Source organism: Odocoileus virginianus, chromosome 34 (assembly GCF_023699985.2).
Source record: "Odocoileus virginianus isolate 20LAN1187 ecotype Illinois chromosome 34, Ovbor_1.2, whole genome shotgun sequence".
NCBI classification, from domain to species: Eukaryota; Metazoa; Chordata; class Mammalia; order Artiodactyla; family Cervidae; genus Odocoileus; species Odocoileus virginianus.
The window spans coordinates 3,383,202-3,403,537 of record NC_069707.1 but is presented as its reverse complement, the minus strand read 5'-3'; the positions used below and the strand labels follow the sequence as shown (position 1 = coordinate 3,403,537).

Below are 20,336 nucleotides of genomic sequence, written 5' to 3'. Positions count from 1 at the left end.
TGGAACAATTTATATTTTCCTCAAAAACTGTCCATTTTACCTACATTTTCACATTTGTAAGTATGCTCTCATAATTTGCTATTTTCCACTCTATTGTTTTACTGTCTCTTAAATTAGCTTCGAAATGAGTTCAATAATCACATTTAATGTTTTATTTTTAGTATTTTCATACCATTTAAGTTGTTTTCTACCATCTCCTACACTTTCTGTGTTTTAATTTTTTTTTTCTCTCTGGTAATATGAATGTTGGTTTTAAATTCTACCAGTATAACTTTTGATGTATTTAAATATTATTTAAGCTATATTTTTCAATGCATCAATTTCAGAAATTAAATTATTTCTACTGATTCTCATTGGTGAAAAAAGAAATCAATACTCTTAAAAGAATGACTTAGTCCATGCCATGTCTGTCTTAATCCTTGTACTAATATTTATTGATATCAAGACTAAAATTTTTATTGCAGTCTATTTGGGTTGCATTATTATAATTTTGTCACTAAAGAATATACATTTTGTTTTGAAAGTAAGTCACTAAAAATACTTTCTAACTATGATTCAAAATCCAGAGACAAGTTTTAAAAACATTGATAAATATCTGTAATATGTTGTCTTTCATGTACAAAGGAAGAAATACAAGAAAATATACATGTATCTCCTCATCTGTGCAAAATGTTTTACTTTATTTCATACAGTTAGTTTACATTTTAGAAGTATGTCAACATCTGTTGCAAGCAATATGGCAGATTAGATAATTTGACACTCCTGAAAAAAACATTGTAAAATTGTTTAAAGGCTGGATAAAGAACATTTCACAAATATTTTATAAGGCATTGCTGGGCTGAGAAGATTGGAAGGATCCAAAGAAATCTAAAAGGGAGTAGACAAAGGGACTCTGGGAGGTGAGCAAATTCGAATTTTCTTTTTTTTCTTGAGAGCATCAACTAAAGCCTAGATACAGAGTTGACCCTTGAAGAACATGGGTTTGATCTGTGTGGATCCACTTACATGCAGATCTCATTCAATAAATGCCACAGTAGCACTGTACACCCAAGACCGACTGAATGTGCAGATGTGGACTTGTGGATTCTGAAGGCCGGCAATAAAGTGACATGTGGATTTGTTCGAGGGTCAACTGTACCAAACTCAGCAGAGTCACATGGCTAACAGGGGACCAGAGGTAAAGCCTGAGACCCCACTGCTGGGAAGTCTAATAGGAGACCCCCACGGGGGCAGGACCAGCCCAGGGCTATGGGCTCATCTCAGTCTGAAGAGTGCAGACACTTAACAGCTGCAAGGGGGTGAAGGGAACCAGAATACCCTGAGTTTATTGCTGCAGAGAAAATAAAAATCTCATCTGAGAAGCAATGACTGCACATCGTGTGGATGTGAGGCTTGAATCCACACCACTCAGTGGTCGGGAAGAAAATCTCAGCCATACGAGTTAATCAAAATAGACTTCAAGGGGTGGTACCTTCGGTGAATGGCAAAAACAAGTACACATCTCTAGAAATAGAACGGGAAGGGAACAGCCTCAAGAATATCCATTGAAAGGGGCCAAAGGAATAATATGACTTACGGGAGAAGAACACAGTCATTATCCCCTAAAAGTATCCTCCCAGGGAGAAAGGTCTCTGCCTTTGTGACGCTTATATGCTGGAGAGAAAACTGGATAAGCAAGTAATCAAACAAGGCACAGATAAACACCCAATTACAGGTTCAGCTCAATTCTATGAAGCAGGATCTGACATTAAGAAAGCACAGCAGAGTGGAAGCTGACTTCGGAAGGTGAGGAAAGGCTGCCGTTTTGCTCTGTATCCTGCTCCTCCGAGGGCTGTGCTAACAAACAGGATACCCTTGGTCCCTGAGATGTCGGGGAGAAAGGAGTAAAGACTCCATCAGCCTGGAGAGAACCAGGTAGAGTAAATCAATTGACCTTAGGGGTTTAGAATGAGGCGCCAACTAAAGCCGGAGAAGACATTGCCAATCCCTCAATTAAGTTACAAAGTGAATGTTAAGTAAAAGTGAAAGGATGAGATACATGCAGAATTACATTTTAGGGGTTTCCCTGGTGGCTCAGTCAGCAATGCAGATCGCTCCCAGCACAGGAGACCCGGGGTCCATCCCTGGGTTGGGAAGATGCCCTGGAGAAAGAAATGGCAACCCACTCCAGCACTTTTGCCTGGAGAATCCCATGGACGGAGGAGCCTGGTGGGCTATAGTCAACGGGGTTGCAAAGAGTCGGACACAGCTGAGCAACTAAACCACAACAGAATTACATTTGGGATATTCGAGCTACAAAAGCTTTTTATAAATCACAATCAGGCAGAAGTCTGCAACAACAGGGTAGAGAAGTATAGCCAAGTGATTAAGAGCAGGCGGCCTGGGAACCTAAATCCCGGCTCCGAGCGAGGCTCCGTTAGAGGCTCCTGCACAGAGGACCAGGATCGCAGTCGTCTGCCCTTCCCACCTCCGCAGACCAGCTCTCCCCTCCTTCCCGATGTCCTCCACACCGAGCAGAAGAGGGCCAGCCCCCGGGGCAGCTGCGCCTCAGCCGAGGGCTCGTGTCATTTCTTTCCAGGCAGAACAGCCAGAACGCTGAGTCCACAACCCAGGGGTCGGCAGCAAATCTACTGGCCCCAGCCTGGGTCACAAACAGCTGTGACTGAAGGTCAAGGGTCATGATACAAACACAGCTGCTGTGGACCATCCCTGCGGATTGTGTGGAGACGTCAGGGAAGGAGTGATAAGACGTGGACTGCTGTGGTTAGTTACACGATAATATGCATACCAGAAATCACGAAAATTACTGTAATTTTTTACATCTACATTTACAGCTACAGCTACATTCACATCTACATTTACAACCTAGATGTCCATCGACAGATGGATGGATAAAGAAACTGGGGTACATATACACAATGGAATACTACTCAGCCGTAAAAAGGAACACATTTGAATCTGTTCTAATGAGGTGGACGAAACTAGGGCCCATTATACAGAGTGAAGGAAGTCAGAAAGAGAAAGAGGAATATTGTACACTGACACATATATGTGGGATCTGGACAGATGGCACTGGTGGATTTATTCTCAGGGCAGCAATGGAGAAACAGACATAGAGGGCAGACCTATGGACGCGGGGGCAGGAGAGGAGGGAGAAGGGGGGACGCGTGCAGAGAGAAACAGAAATTCACAAGTCCGTGTGTAAAACAGCCAGCCGGTGGGGATCTGCTGCGGGACCCAGGGAACTCGAACAGGGGCTCTGCAAAGGGCCGCAGGGTGAGGAGGAAGATGCGAGGGAGGCCTGGGAGGGAGGGGCAGGCGTGCGCCCATGGCTGATTCTTGTCGACATGACAGAAACCCACAACATTCTCTAAAGCAAGTATCCTTCAATTAAAAAGTGTTAGAAAATATATTGTAGATCATACACTATTTTTTTAAAAGAAGTCTTGGTTTTTAAACAAAAAATTTCAAATTTTGGAAAAAAATTTTTAGAAGGACTAGGACAGAAATCTATTCGTTATTTCAGTAGCTTCATCATTTTTAAAATACTACCAGTATGTAAAATGGAAAGCATTTACAAGTAGGAGTAATATCTGAATAATTCTATTTAATAAACCCTCTTGCCGACTGCTTATGTGAAAGAAAACAAGAGAGAATACAGGTGTATACGGAAAGGGATAAGGAGCGGTCCTTATCCTAAAGAGCTTTTAATCTTGCAACACAGATCATCCTCACACAAGAGGAGCAAGGGGTGTGCAGATGCAGAGGTCAGTTAGGAGTCGGGCCCTCCAGCCAGTAAGGACGTCTGCGCAGTGACTTTCACGGTTTGGACTACTCTACTATTCATGAACACTGCTAAAAATATCAGAATACTGTGTCTCTATTCCTATTAACACTATAGAATATAAATAGCATGCATTTTGCTTACTCACAAAACAAGTATCACACTGCAAAAATGCCTACCAAATCTCAAAGAACAAGGCCCAACACACAAGAAATACAGAGGAAAAGTCTGCAAAAATAATGTTATAACTGAGTTTTATTCACTTAACCTATGAAGCTAAGTGTTGCTGGCTCAGAGTATTTTTCTAAAATGTTACATGTGTGTTAACACCACAAGAAAAAAATCAAATGCCAGTAACTGAGTGTCCTGAAATCCTTTTGAAAGTGCCTAAGAGAGCAGACGGCGCTGTGAGTGAGTCAGTCCAGAAACACAGCGTCCAGCCTGTTCTGCCGACGGGTGGACCGGGCACTCCTGAGCGCTCCAGCCACAGGGCAGCCCGAGTCACCGGCCACAGCTCAGGAATCCAGACGCAGCAACTCCGTCCCAGCGCTTCTCAGAGTGAGCTTCACAGAGTCTACAAAACTCACAGAAAACCCCAGCTCTCATTTGCTTCTACCGCAGATTGCGTGCAGAAAACGGCATAGACTGCCCCCGACACTCCAGCCCACAGTGATGAAACAACTTCTGTACAGAACAGTGAGTCTAGAAACGCCACTCATGAAATAGCACACCGCAAACCAAACCAAAACAATAAAAAAAATGTTAAGATTTTAAGGACTAAATGTCACCATGTTGGTAAAATACTCAACTGGTAATCACCACATACAGAAACAAAATAGAAAATGCTGCTTAAAGTACTTAATTATGATACATTTGTTGTTTGTAACATAATTTTAAAGCTTATAACATCCTCTTATCTAGACCACCTAAATCTAAATTTAGATACTTACGTTATTGCACTCTCCAAGGAAATACAGTGCAAATCCATCAGCTTTTGTGGCTGCCAAAGTAACAGAAAAGGAAGAAACTAATCTCAATGGAAGAATATAACATGTACGAATTCTCTAAGGTGAGGCTTCAAATATGAGTCTTTCGAATGGATTTGTTAGCATAATTAATTCTCATACAGTAAACTGAACTAAATAACTTATGGTTTTACTGAATTACATACGTAGAATATTTTCATTTCTTTTCATTAGCTATTTCTGTTTTTTAAGATGTGACATTCTCAAAGGCACATAGCAATGTACTATGTAATAATATACTGGTCAAAGTTTAAATATCAGAGTTATTAGAAAATATTTTTAAAATTTGAGACATATTTAATTTTAAAGCATTTCAAAATAGACAAATGGCATTTATAATACTGAATAACCAATATAATATAGGTATCAACCAAAAAAGAATGATGTCTATGCCTACATGTCATCAGTGAAGAGAACATCATTTAATTTACTTTGGTATAATCTTTCTACTAGGAGGAACATAAAACATTCCCTTACCAATTTTGATGATGCTACTCAATTCATAGAGGAGTAGCTGGTTGTCCCCTCCTGTATCCAGCCGTTGTTCTATATAGCTGTTTAGTTCATACACAACTCCTTGCATATTTGTATCTTGATACTTTGAATAAAAAAAAGAGGCATAATTAAACATAAAAAAATTAAAATTCCTTAGTTTGTCACATACTCATGAATATACATGGCTTTATATTATATATTAGCTGTTCATGATGTTTTTATAGAGCATGACTTAATTATTATGATGGACCATAAAAAGAGATTGAAAGTTAAAATTGCTACAACTTAGGATATCTATAGACTCCATGAATGAATATTTATATTAAAATACAGAATGTTACAAGCTTGTTTCTGAAGTGTTAAATACAGTGGGATCAAGCAAGCTGGATCAGTAAAGACAGTTCGGAAATTTGTTAAGTGACTGAAACGTCCTAAGATGCACTGCACTGGGTAAAACAAAGCTTGCTTATTACTCTCCACACACTGGGGTCCATGGAGTGACCCCTGGCCCGTGTGAGTCTGCTCTTGACTCCGCCACTAGAACAGGAGCGGGGGGCTCTCACTGGAGCCGCCCCTGCGCCAGCAGGAGCCCCACAGCAAGCCCGTGGCGCTGGCCGCCCTGAGGGTCAGGGCGGGAGCCAGCGGACAAAGGCCGGGGAAGACGGCGGAGGCTGCGCCCGATGCTGGGTCTTCTTCAAGGGACTGAAAGTCCGTCTTCTGGTGAGCTTCCCTGCCACCGAGCGCGCCTTCCCAAGCCTCCTCTCCAAACCACGGACATGGTGAACTTTAAAAATAAAAAATTCTCTCACTCTGAGGCTCCAAAGACTCCTGGGGCTTCCTAGCGCCCTTAGACTAAAGGCTTCTCCCAGCGTGGTCTCTGAACCCTGCAAAATGTGGTGATCATCTGCTTGGGAAACCATCTCAGGCCGTCTCTCTCTCTCACTCACTCACTAGACTACCCAGCCATCGTTCACTCCGAAAGCCCTACCGCTCACTGTTACTGCTGGGCCCTGCACTCACCCCTCTGCGGGGTGAATACACAAAAGAATGGGTAAGCTGATCAGTCAGTCGTTCCACAAACACGCACGGCCAGAGCTGACGATCCACTGCCACACACAGGCACTCTTCCCGACACGAGAAAGGCTCGAGCCTGGACAGAATAAAATCCCAGTCCTCAAGGAACTTACACTCTAGCTGGAAGAGAATAAGTAAGTAAGCTACACAGTGTGATGGAAGGTGATGGGCACGGCGCAGACGGGAGAGCCGGGAAGGCTGACGGTAATTGGTTTTGGAGGAAAGGACGGCTTTTTAAATGGGATGGTCAGGGATGGAAGGATCCAGGGACACGAGAGACATGGACAGGCTCCGGTGAAGGGCGGGTCTGCCTAGCGCCCCCGGCTGCCTTGTAGAAGGATGCTGGTGGTCCACCACCTACCTCTGCTACTGACCTATTAACAGACTCAAGTCCAGGCAGACCCCAGAAAAAGAAGTATCAAGGATAAACTGTCAAGAGATGAGATGGATGAGATTCAGCTAACCTACACAAGCCCGGGCTTCCTTGGTGGCTCAGAGGGTAAAGCGTCTGCCTGCAATGCAGGAGACCCGGGTTCGATCCCTGGGGCGGGAAGACCCCCTGGAGAAGGAAATAGCTACCCACTCCAGTATTCTTGACTGGGGAATCCCACGGACGGAGGAGCCTGGTAGGCTACAGCCCATGGGGTCGCAAAGAGTTGGACATGACTGAGCGACTTCACACACATGTAGAAACCTGGGAAACAAATGAGGATGAACCTCAGGGGGGCTGGGGTTGGGTAAAATAAAAATAACGTTGGATCAGGCAGATGAAGGAGGGGTGCAGTAAACAGAAATACAGGGTTCAGTGGGATTGCACTCGGGACAGCTGAAATCTGCAGCCCCCGCCAAATGGTTGACATTTGCTGCTGCTGCTGCTAAGTCACTTCAGTCGTGTCCGACTCTGTGCGACCCCATAGACAGCAGCCCACCAGGCTCCCCCGTCCCTGGGATTCTCCAGGCAAGAACACTGGAGTGGGTTGCCATTTCCTTCTCCAATGCATGCATGCATGCATGCTAAGTCACTTCAGTTGTGTCCGACTCTGTGTGACCCCATAGACGGCAGCCCACCAGGCTCCTCTGTCCCCAGGGTTCTCTAGGTAAGAATACTGGAGTGGGTTGCCATGTCCTGACGTTTAATGCAGCTGAAAATCAGAACTTCCCCAGTATATATTCTAATCTTGGCAAGACTGGAAGGCTTGCATGAATTCTTCCTATCAGCCCCAGTGACCCGCCCCTTAGCTATATCCGGTGGATGCCTCCTTCCTCGAGGCCATGACAAGTACATTCCCCAGGCCCCACCAGCCTGTGTGCAGAGCTCGGGGGAGTGGGCCACGGGTGACTCTGGGAACCACTGCCGTTCAGCCAGTTTTCCTGATTCACTGAGCAAATGGGATCCTGGCGTTGCAGGGAAGAGGAGGCCACGCATACTAACCAGAGACAAGGTGGGTGCTGTTAGCACAGTGGACAGAACTGAAGCTGCGATCAGAATGACCTGGCCAGGGGAGGTCTTCAAACCGCATCAAGCACCTGACCACCGTGTCCCTGCAACTGAAACAGACAGGGCGACCTCCTGTTTCAAGGTGGGTTTATAGTCACTTAGTAGAGGCTGCTGCTGCTGCTAAGTCGCTTCAGTCGTGTCCAACTCTGTGCAACCCCAAAGACGGCAGCCCACCAGGCTCCCCTGTCCCCAGGATTCTCCAGGCAAGAACACTGGAGTGGGTTGCCATTTCCTTCTCCAATGCATGAAAGTGAAAAGTGAAAGTGAAGTCGCTCAGTCATGTCTGACTCTTTGCGACCCCATGGACTGCAGCCCACCAGGCTCCTCCGTCCGTGGGATTTTCCAGGCAAGAGTACTGGAGTGGGTTGCCGTTGCCTTCTCCAACTCAGTAGAGGAGTCCCTGTAAAGATGACAGCAGACTGACTTTTCCCTGACGATGCAATTCTGAGAAGAGGCCCTTCAGTGTGACCGGAATGCAGAGCTGAGATCAGTGACCAGCTGCTCTCCATCTCTTTGAGCAGGAAATGGGTCGTCACATACAGCAAGAGCAAGGAGACACTTGGGGTTATGGACACTTTATCACGAGGCTTCCTTTCAAGTCTCCGAGCTTTCATTTCTGTCATTTGCGTAATAAGAGCATTGAAATAGACTGTATTTAAGATATCTTTCAACAGTAACCTTCTGTGGCAATCTATGACCTCAAATTTTGTTGCTGTTTATATTAAACTTCAAATTCTAATCTTGAAAATAATAGATGGGTTACTTTTAGTAGATCCTGTTTCCTTTGATTAGCAATAATTGCATAAATACCATAAAAGCAAAATATTTAACTATGACTACTAAGTTATGCTAACATAATATTACCTCTCAAATATTAAAGGTTCAGATGGTAAAGAATCTGCCTGCAATGCAGGAGATCTGGGTTCAATCCCTGGTTCGGGAAGATCCCCTGGGGAAGGGAATGGCAACCCACTGCAGTATTCTTGCCTGGAGAATCCCATGGCCAGAGGAGCCTGGTGGGCTGCAGTCCATGGGATTGCAAAGAGCTGGACATGATTGAACGACTAATACACACACCTTCACACTTAGTGGATCATTCAAATCACAATAAACTGAAAATGTTAAATTATATACAAATATGAATAATAATAAGAATAAAAATTATTTGACCTCAGCCTTATAGTCGTTTTGCTGCTCATGAGTACTATTATGAGAGGAAAGGCAGAGGGAACAAGTGGAGATGAAAGTCAGCTAAGGCACTTCTCTTACGGAAACAACATGATGAAGAACATTTACCCAGGGATCAATTCAACTCAGTCAAATAAACTTTCAGTTCTACGTCTTGCCTAACAGGAAATTACAACAGTATATAAGTGAGGTTGTTAAGACCTTGTATTTGCACAGCATTCCAACTTCGCAAAGTCCTTTCACCACTGCCTTTATTAAAAGAACCCATATAGAGTATGTACTGAATATCACAGACATTTCTCAATCAAGAGGAGTCAGAACTCGAAGATTCAGTGAGTTGGGTGGTGGAAACCTCAGAATCAAAGTGGACACAGTCACCTTCATTTTCTGTTCCATGTTGGTTTTCAAGCAGTACTTGCTTTTCATTAGAGAAACCACACACACACACACACACACACACACACACAAAGGTTGTACAGAGATATGACTCCATTGACAGGACACTGTAGTGATCTAACATTAAAACTGGGAACTATCTCAGGGAAGCACTGAAATTGGGAACTCCATTAAGCTCTGACGGATGGTGTTGCTTCCCATGAAACTGCACCATGTCCTAAATCGTCCCCGTGAGTTTGCTGTGGTGCCTGAGGGCATCTGGAACACCATTTGGGAACACCATCGTCTATCCTGTATTTGCTATTTGGCATTCTACTGGGGTGAAGAGCTTTCTGTTTTCCCTCATTCATTCATTTACAGGTGTATGGGCTTACAGATGCTTATTTCATTCGACATGTGTAACTAATTAATATTAATTTTGTTACACACACATTTTAATATTCAAATTGTCCCAAATCTGACCAATGGAAATCCCCTCAAAATAGCTCATATGCTCTTTCAACAAAGCTTCTTGATGCTTTCAATACTTTCTCACTTTCTCATCAAACATCTTGCTGGCCCTTGGTCCAGCCATTCCTGCTTCTCAAAGAAGCCCTAATTTCTTTCAGTGGCAAATGATATTTAAAATCCAAGAGCTGGAGCTATATGTGCCCACAACTGTCACTGACTCTAAGCTTCTCATCAACACAAATATAATATATATATACTATATATACATACTATATATATATATATATATATATATATATATATATATGAGAGGGCCTCATGTAAATATATGTATTATATTATACTTACATGAGCAATTAATCTATGACAAAGGAGGCAAGAAAATCCAATAGAGAAAAGACAGTCTCTCCAATAAATGGTGCTGTGGAAACTGGACAGCTACATGTAAAAAGGTGAAATCAGAACACTCTCTAGCACCATATGCAAAAGTAAACTCAAAATGGATGACGGACCTAAATGTAAGACCAGATACCATAAACCTCCTAGAGGAAAACATTGGGAGAGCACTCTTACACAAATTGCAGCGATATTTTCTGGATCTGTCTCCTAGAGCAAAGGTAATAAGAGCAAAAAAAATCTTTTAAAGGACCTAATTAAACTTAAAAGCTTTTGCATATCAAAGGAAATCATTAACAAAATGAAAAGACAACCTACTGGATGGAAAAGATAGTTGCAAATAATGATTGACAAGGAGTTAATATCCAGCATATATAAACAGCTCAACAATTCAACATCAAGAAAACAAAGAAACTGATTTAAAAATGGGCAGAAGAACTGAGTAGACATTTCTCCAACAATACTCAACATCACTAATCATTAGGGAAATGCAAATCAAAACCACGATGAGATATCTCCTCATACTTGTCAGAATGGCTACCACCAAAAAGAACACAAATAATAAATGTTGGTGAAAAGGGAACTCTTGTGCACTGTTGGTGGGAATGTAAATTGGTACAGCCACTTTGGAAAATAAGAGGTTTCTCAAAAACAAAAAACAAAAAAACAACCTGAAAATAGAACTATGTTAGGGCCAAGCAATTCCATTCCTGAGTATATATCCAAAAAATCCAAAAACACTAATTAAAACAGACTCGTGTACCCCAAAGTTCACAGCAGCTTTATTTACACTTGCCAAGATATGGAAGCAACCTAAGTGCTCAGCAACAGATGGATGGATGAAGACACGAGATATAATGGGATACTGCTCATCTACAAAAAAGGGAAAGCTGCCATCTGCAGCAACAAGGATAGACTTGGAGGACACGACCCTAAGTAAGATAAGTCAGAAAGAACAACACTGCATGACATCACTCAAATGTGGACTCGAAAATTACAACACACGAGTGAATAAAGCAAAAGAGAAGCGGACTCACAAGCACAGAGAACAAACTGGTGGTCACCAGTCGGAAGAGGGAGGCAAGAAAGGGCAACATTGGGGCAGAGGATAAAGAGGTACAGACTATTACGTATACAGTAAGCTACAAGAACATATTGTACAACATGGAGAATATAGCCAGCGTTCTATAATAACTCTACATGGAGTATCACCTTTAAAATCTGCTGCTGCTAAGTCACTTCAGTTGTGTCTGACTCAGTGCAATCCCATACACAGCAGCCCACCAGGCTCCCCCGTCTCTGGGATTCTCCAGGCAAGAACACTGGAATGGGTTGCCATTTCCTTTTCCAATGCAGGAAAGTGAAAAGTGAAAGTGAAGTCGCTCAGTCGTGTCCAGTTCTTGCAACCCCATGGATGGCAGCCTACCAGGCTCCTCCGTCTATGGGATTCTCCAGGCAAGAGTACTGGAGTGGGGTGCCATTGCCTTCTCCCCCTTTAAAAACTTTTAATCACTAACAGTTGGTAACTGTTAATCACTAACCTATAACTTATATTGTGTAGCAAATATACTTCATTAAAAAATAAGATTTTTAAAAATTAAAACATAGTTCTCAGAAAAATACAGAAACAAAATTATACTAGGCAAATACTTAAGAGGGTTATTCCTGGGTCAAAAGTACTCGTGTGTTTAACTGCACGAGAAAGTGGCAAACCTTTTTCAATGTTACATATTAAGAATAAAGTTATCAAAATGATTTGGGTATTTTAGAGGAAAATAAGTTATAAATAAAGGCCATTTATTTCATACAAACACCACAGGCAGGGGAATTCTAACTAAGCATGAGCAATCACAATGAAGAGTTAAGGAAACCTGTGGGCCTCAGAGGCACTGGAGGAGAAAAAGAGCTAGGAAAGAAGGCGCCACTGACTCTTTGCAAATGCTCATTGTAAAATTTAAAACTCCATAACAGCAAGCAAGGGATCCGCAGATATCCAACCTGACACCAAGGGGAAGCTGCCTCACTTGTCCTGCACTTAACTGAGTGCACTTAACTGAGAGCGTGTGAGGCTGGTTCAGAGTCGTCCACAGCAGACTGCAGGAGTTCAGAGGAAGCATCTTACAAAAAGCTACAGAGGACGGAGAAACCCGGATGGAGGCCGAAGAGCAACAACGAGGACAAGAGGACAGAAAGACCACAGGTTACACTCAGGCAAGGCAGGAAGTTCATGTTAAAAGTGGTGAAAGCGAGCACGCTACAAATGAGGGAGGCATTCTGTTGAAAACATATCACCAGCTCAACATAAGGACAGTTCAGTTCAGTCGTTTAGTCGTGTCTGACTCTTTGCGATGCCATGGACTGCAGCACGCCAGGTCTCCCTGTCCATCACCAACTCCTGGAGTTTACTCAAACTCATGTCCATCGAGTCGGTGATGTCATCCAACCATCTCATCTTGTGTCGTCCCCTTCTCCTCCTGTCTTCAATCTTTCCCAGCATCAGGGGCTTTTCAAATGAGTCAGCTCTTCGCATCAGGTGGCCAAAGTATTGGAGTTTCAGCTTCAACATCAGTCCATCCAATGAACATTCAGGACTGATCTCCTTTAGGATGGACTGGTTGGATGTCCTTGCAGTCCAAGCAACTCTCAAGAGTCTTCTCCAAACCATACTTTGAAAGCATCAATTCTTCAGAACTCAGCTTTCTTTATAGTCCAACTCTCACATTCATACATGACTAATGGAAAAACCATAGCCTTGACTAGAAGGACCTATTAAAAACTAACTTTCCTAAAGAATACTTAGGTTTTCAAAGGACTGTTTCAACTAATTTAATTTCAGGCAAAGAAGTCCAAGAGATGAAAGGGCTTTTCATGATAATAAAATAATTTAGAAAAATGAGTCCATGAGATAAGACATTTTCAAATCACTCATGCAGTAAACACTTCTGATATGTCTAAGACTGTTAACATAAAAAAATTAAGCAATCAAGAGCAGATCAATAAAGAGAAGGCTAAAGAAACAAAAGATGTATCTAAGTGCTTTACCCAAGTAGATGTGTTTCTGAATGTCAATACATAAATAAGTCTTATAAAACATACATTTCCTCAGCAATGTGTCAAGCACTACTACTGTTTAAGTATCAGATAAGGCTCTATCACTCATGGAATTGAAATCCTAGTGGGGAGAGAGCCATATACAAGGAAACAGTGATAATGTCTATGGCAAAAATGTGTGCTCAGTCGTGTCTGACTCTGTGAGACCCCAAGGACTGTAGCCCTGCCAGGCTCCCCTGTCCCTGGAATTCTCCAGGCAAGAAGACTGGAGTGGGTTGCCATACCTTCCTCCAGAGGCTCTTTCCAACCCAGAGATGGAACACAAGTCTCCTGCATTGCAGGCAGATTCTTTTCCATCTGAGCCACCAGAGAAACCCCACCTGGGAAGCTCAAAATAAACATACTATGATTCCGTTACCATCTTTAATGTAATAAACTACGATCTAAGAGAAACTGGATTTTATGCATAACTGCTCTTTGACTAGATCATTACTATATTCTTGTTTCATACAACAAAGAAATATGCCCAAAACAATGGACTTTAATTAGCCTCTGATTCTGTGACCGGGCTTCCCAGGCATGAAGAATCTGCCTGCCAGTGTAGGAGACTAAAGAGACGCAGGTTCAATCCCTGGGTCAGGAAGATCCCCGTGGAGAAGGGAATGGCACCCCACTCCAGTATTCTTGCCTGGAGAATCCCATGGACAAAGGAGCCCGGCGGGTTATAGCCCATGGGGTCGCAAAGAGTCAGACACAACTGAGCGACTCAGTGCTCCTTCCCTTCCTTCCCTTCTGTTGCCAAGAACAAACTATACTAAGATCAACACCTTAATACTGTCTCTCCACTGTTAATATTTTCCAGCACCTATACTCTCTAAAACACAATTGTGGTTGTCAAGAATGGTCTTAAAAAACAGGTAACAATTTAGAACCTTGTGAAAGAAGAAGGTGTCCAGTTCCCATTTAAAAAATATCATAATGGCTTGATAGTGTGTTTAATCACTATCATCATGAGTAATAGGATCTGTATTCTTCTACATATCACTGATATCATTTTATTATAACTGATCAGGAACAAACTGTAATAGACCTACGGTTTGTGTGTCTGTCGTTAAGATGACAGGTTTCATCCTTAGCACAAGCAAACAAAAGTCACTGTCTTCAGCCACCATTTCCCAGTATGTAAATAGCACGAACCATATTCTTCCAGCAGACTGATGCATTCAGCTACACAGGGAGATATTCTGCTGCTGAGTCTGCGGAAGCCGAGGTGCTGAGAACTGAGCCTCCACACAGGCTCCTGCGGTTTCTGTGACTATAGTTAGTAACAAGCCGCAAAAGCTGCGGAATGAAACTTATCTAAAACGAACCATACTGGGCTTTAGAAGAAATTTTGCTCTGGGTGTCATGGAACTCAAGCTGGACCGCCTGAAGCTATTTTGCCCTGTGTCATATGGAAAATACAGCCCCTGCTGGCAGGCTGCCAGCCAGTATTCCTCGGGAAAGCGGGTGATTCTCCCATCGAGGTGGGAAATCCTTGTTCAGTTCAGTCGCTCAGTCGTGTCAGACTCTTTGCAACCCCATGAACTGCAGCATGCCAGGCCTCCCTGTCCGTCACCAACTCCCGAGGTCCACCCAAACCCATGTCCCTTGAGTCGGTGATGCCATCGAACCATCTCATCCTCTGTCGTCCACTTCTCCTCCTGCTCTCAATCTTTCCCAGCATCAGGGCTAAATCCTCGTCAGGCTGTTTGATATTTCAAATTCAAAATGCCAGAATTTCACTTTACTTGACGGGAACGTGACATCTCTGCCCGTTCCTCTGGCTTCTCAGTCCTGCAGACAAGTTGATAACCAACGGGGTGGTGACCTGCCTGTCCTCCAGGCCCTTGTTTGCAAGTATCACATCCAGGTGTCCAAAGGCCCTCTTAGCCAAAGCCTGATTAAAGGAACTACGGTTAGGGAGATTTTAGAGGACACACTTTCTGTCTGCTTCTCCATTGGGTCACAGCACCCAAGTCCCATGATTGTCAACTGGAGGGAGGGCATAGGTAACATCAAAACTACTCCAAATATTTTTACCAGAGTCTGCCTTCTCTTGGGCTTCCCTGATAGCTCAGTTGGTAAAGAATCCGCCTGCAATGCAGGAGACCCTGGATTGACTCCTGGGTCGGGAAGATCTGCTGGAGAAGGGATAGTCCACCCACTCCGATATTCTTGGACTTCCCTTGTGACTTAGCTGGTAAAGAATGTGCCTTCAATGTGGGAGACCTGGGTTCAATCCCTGGGTTGGGAAGATCCCCTGGAAAAGGGAACGGCTTCCCATTCCAGTATTCTGGCCTGGAGAATCCCATGGACTGTATAGTCCATGGGGTCGCAAAGAGTCGGACACGACTGAGTGACTTCCACTAGTTCACTGCCTACTCTAGTCATCTGTGTATCACCTTCACATACTGAACACTGAACCACAGTTTAATAGCATGTCTTTGCAACCTCCTAAAGATTGATGTAAAAATCAGATAAATAGGCTTGCATTTTCATGAAATGTAATAACAATAATAAAAACTGACAGGTATCCACCCCTAGAGATGTAGAAATGAATGAAGGATACCTTACTTATCTATTTATTTGTAGGAAACCTTATTAAATGAGCGGGCAAGACCAGAAGAGGGAGCACTCAGGCAGACCCAACAGGAAGAGACTGCCGAGCGCCTCCGACCGGAAGAAGGCTGCTCACCACCTGACTTACCCAGGGAAGGCCGGAAGATCCCTCCCCACCCAGCAACAGCTCAGCCAGTGAAAGGCCACTACCTCCCCACCCCCAGTGTCCTCCAATGGACTCTGTGCTTATCAACAGCCCCTCCAAGCTTCCCCTTTTCCTTTATAAAAGAGCATTCCTCTTCTTTGCCTAGGCTTGCTTATAGTTTCTGCTATAGCATGCTTATCCCAAATTGAAAATCTGTGTTATCCCTGAAAAAAAAGAGGACTTTGCTGGTAAAACAACTGTTTTATTTCTAAGGTCAACTTTACATAAGTGAAGACCGACTCAGGTTCAGGTTCACATAACTGGAAGTTTAACACCAGCTAGTCTGCTTGCTCATAGAAAAGTACTGATGATCCCAGTTTTTATTTCTCCTCCTCTGCATCTTCCTCTGTTTGTTTCTTTGGTTATATTTTTCTTATAACCAATTAAAAATTCTTTTAAAAAGTGATACGCTGTGAAAAAAAAACTGAAAGTGAATAAATGTGAGCCTTTTGTGAAGGAAAAGACTGAAGTTTATGGAGAGGCTGCAGGAGGGGGGGGAGGCCCTCTGTGGCCACAACCAACTGGCCCCCCTGACCCAAATCATCACATGTTCTCTCCACTGGATTATTTCCATTTGTATGCAATGGTTGCTGTTTATTCCTTTTTTTTTCTAAAGAAAAATGAAACATTTTAAAAACAAAATAATATCTCAGGGGTGGGAGTGAACAAAATGGGTGAAGGTGGTCAAAAGATACAAACTTTCAGTTACAAAATAAGTCTGTCTCCAGGCTATAAGATACAGCACAGTGACTATAATTAATAAGACTGTACTGGATATTTGAAAGTCGCTGAAGGAGTAGGTCTTAAAGTTCTCACTACCAGGAAGAAGAAGCTGACAACCGTGCAGCGACAGATGTTCACTATGCCTATTGTGACAATCATTTCACAGTGTGCACGTATAGTCAATCGCGATGGATGTTCACTAGGCCTATTGTGACAATCATTTCACAGCGTGCATGTATAGTCAATCGCGACGGATGTTCACTAGGCCTATTGTGACGATCATTTCACAGTGTGCATGTATAGTCAATCAGTCTGTTGTGCAGCTGAAACTAATGAAGGTTACATGTCATTTACACCTGACTCCCTATCTAGCCACCACAGGCTTTCTCGTCTCTCTTTTAAGGCAAAACTCCATAAAACAATGGTCTGTATTTGCCGCCTTCAATTTCTCCTCTTCCCCCCCAACTCTAATTGCTCAGCGGAGCAGCTCTAATTGAAGCCACCATGGCCTCCACGCCGTCAGGTCCCAGTGACAGCTCTCAGGCTCCGTTTCCCTTGAAATGCCGGCAGCATTGAACACACCAGTGACTGCTCTCTTTCTGGACAATTTCTCCTCCACTCCAGGAGGCACAGGCCCCGGGTTCGCCTCCTGTTCGCGGACTCCTCCGTTCAGTCTTCACAGGGCTTTCTCCCACGGAAGGCTTGCAAATGCTCTGCGCCAGGGCTGGCCTGCGGCTTTGGTCCTCTCTTCTCAAACCACACTCTCCTCCTAGGTGATCTCACACAGTCTCAGCACTTCACATACCATCCTATATGCTGGCCTTCTTAATCATCCACATTATTACTAAGGCTTCTCAAATTTATATCTCTAACTCAGATCATTCCCCTAAACTCCAGACTCAAATAGTCAACTAACCGCTGAACATCTCAGCTTACAAATCTACTAAAGGTCTCAGACTCAGAACATCCAAGACTAAGCACCCAGAAGTGACCCCTGCTCCCTGCTCTGGCAAACACTCCCATCTAATGATGGCAACCTTGACGTTCCATCTGCTCAGGCAAAAACCCAATGCTATCATTTATCTTTTCTGTCTTTTCTTCTATACCAAGCAGCATCCAAATTAGTCAGCACTTTTTGTTCACTCTACCTTCCAAATGTGTGCAGAATTCAATCTACGAAATTTCCCCATCTCCATCATCACCACCTTCATCTCTTCCCAGGATCACTGCACTATCCTCCCACTTGTCACCACCCTTGGAACTGGGAGTGCTGCTATATTTATTTACTTAAGATTCCCGCACTTATGTTTGCAGTAGTAACACTGGTCAATATGTTTTCTATCTTGTATAATGCTTTAGTTTTTCTTTTAGGAATAAACTTCCCTCTTGAGATAAATTATCTTCTTAGCTATTGAAATACATACTTTATATAATGTAGAAATTTTCTCCTTTTTCACTTTTGGAGGAATCACCCAATAAAAACCTTTAGGCATCATGCATTTTAAGGGGACTTTTACCAACTTTTCAGTTTTTTTCACTGGTTAACAAGACACTTAGTTTTCTTAACTCTTCTTCAATAAACTTTAATAATTTATAATTTCCTTAATATTGGCCATTAAATCTAAATTTTCAAATGCATGAGTATATATTAATATGATTCCCTATTAAATTATTAATAATCTCCTTTTTGCCTATAGTTATCTTCCCTTTCTCATCCCTTAATGTTTGCTAGTTTCTTATTTCTTGAATAGATTGCCAAAACCATCTACTTTATTGATCTGTTTAAGAAAATATCTTTTGCATTATTAATTAAGCCTATATTTTAAATTGTGGGCCATTAATTTCTTCTCATTAATTCCCTCTGCTTTTAAAAATTTTGTTTTTGGTATTCCAAAACTGAATAAAGGACTATGCATTTTCGTCCTCTTTTGACTGCACACCTTAGGTTTGGTAGATTTTATTCCCATTTTACATTTGAGGTTTTTAAAGGCTATTTTAAAAGGTCACCCAGATAAAGACTGGCAAAGAACAAATTCAAGTCTGTGTGATTTACAATGTACCAGAGAAGTTCTTTTGAATATGTCACACATAGAACATAGATGTAATTCACACAAAAAGAAACAAAGTTAACAAGGAGCAATATGTTTATTTGCTTTAAATAAAAATAGTAAATCAATGTCATGCCATTGACACATGACAAGAGATATGACTGCTAATTAAATTGGGTTAAAATGAAATCTTAACTGGAACAATAATTTGATAAACCAACTTAGGAACTTGTAGTGTGTGTTATAAAATATGTATGTCTTTTCACCAAGTAATCTCAGATCTTAGCATTCTTCTTCAGGACATATTTCATAAGACTAAGACTTCAAAATGAAAATTAGACTACACTGAAACATACTGATAACATTCTGAGGGCCAAAGAGAGTACCCAAGGATTCTCCTCTGTCCATGGAATTTTCCAGGCAAGAACACTGGAGTGGGTTGCCATTTCCTTCTCCAGGGGATCTTGCTGACCCAGGATTGAGCTTGCATCGCTTGCACTGCAGGCGGATTCTTTACCACTGAGCCACCACCCCAAGAATTCGAGAGCTGGTTAAATTTGTTATATTCTAGCACTTAGCACCCCAATACTCTTGATGTTTTCTCTTCCTTTTCTTGTCAGAAATCTTTTTGATTTATAAGCTGGAGCCTTACATCAAGAACAATAATAGTAAAAGAAAAGACTAATTACACTGACTAAAGGCTCTGACTGACACGCAGCCCTGGAGGCCCCTGCCCCGACGGCTGTGAGCAGGGCTCTCCCCCTCCTCTCTCAGTCCTGGCCCGCGGGACTGCATTCTATGGCGTGGGCCTCCCTGCCCCGGGGCCTCTGCACTTGCTGTGGCTTCTGCCACAGGGCACTTCCCCCAGCTCTTAGCATGCCGCCTTCCTCCACCCCCCGTAACGTCTTCCCAGCTACCTGGAAGGCATCGCTGGCTGAACGAACACCCACACCCCCAGCCCCACGTCTTCTTCGCTGGCCTTGTCTCTACAGTCGGCCGCTCCCAATCCACCATCACTCTCTACTGGCTCTTTCTGCTTTCTGTGTATTTATTTATTCTGTGTACTTATCATTTAAAAGTTTTTTCAACTGTCTCCACCACCCTCTCCCATACTATGAGAACTGCGATGCTATTTTGCACTATATTCTTAGAACCTAGAGCAATGCCTGGCACATAAATGGTCGCTTAGTGTTTGTCTACGGAATAGAAGTCGGGAGGAGGATGGAGGCGGGGAGGGAAGGAGCAAGAGAGGAAGAAAGAGGAGGAGAAAGGACCGAAGTCTTACTGATCTGACTTTACTTCGTGTCAAAAATATCTTAAGTGTACCAAAAGATCAATAACCATAAATGCCTTGGAGTTTCTTTGAAAAGCTGAGTTCTCCCTAAATTCTATTACAGACACG

At 42.9% G+C, this 20,336-nt stretch overlaps 1 protein-coding gene across 8 annotated transcripts in view; it reads right to left on the bottom strand.

Annotated features, from left to right (window-relative positions):
- Positions 1 to 20,336, bottom strand: part of PDE10A (phosphodiesterase 10A) — a 545,806-nt gene that overhangs the window by 73,929 nt on the left and 451,541 nt on the right. For all 8 annotated transcript variants that reach the window (XM_070461605.1, XM_070461607.1, XM_070461606.1 and 5 more), the window contains 2 exons: positions 5,287 to 5,407; positions 4,735 to 4,784 (listed from right to left, as the gene is read on the bottom strand). In XM_070461605.1, coding sequence (XP_070317706.1) covers positions 4,735 to 4,784; positions 5,287 to 5,407 — 171 coding nt within the window. The remainder of the gene's footprint in view (positions 1 to 4,734; positions 4,785 to 5,286; positions 5,408 to 20,336) is intronic.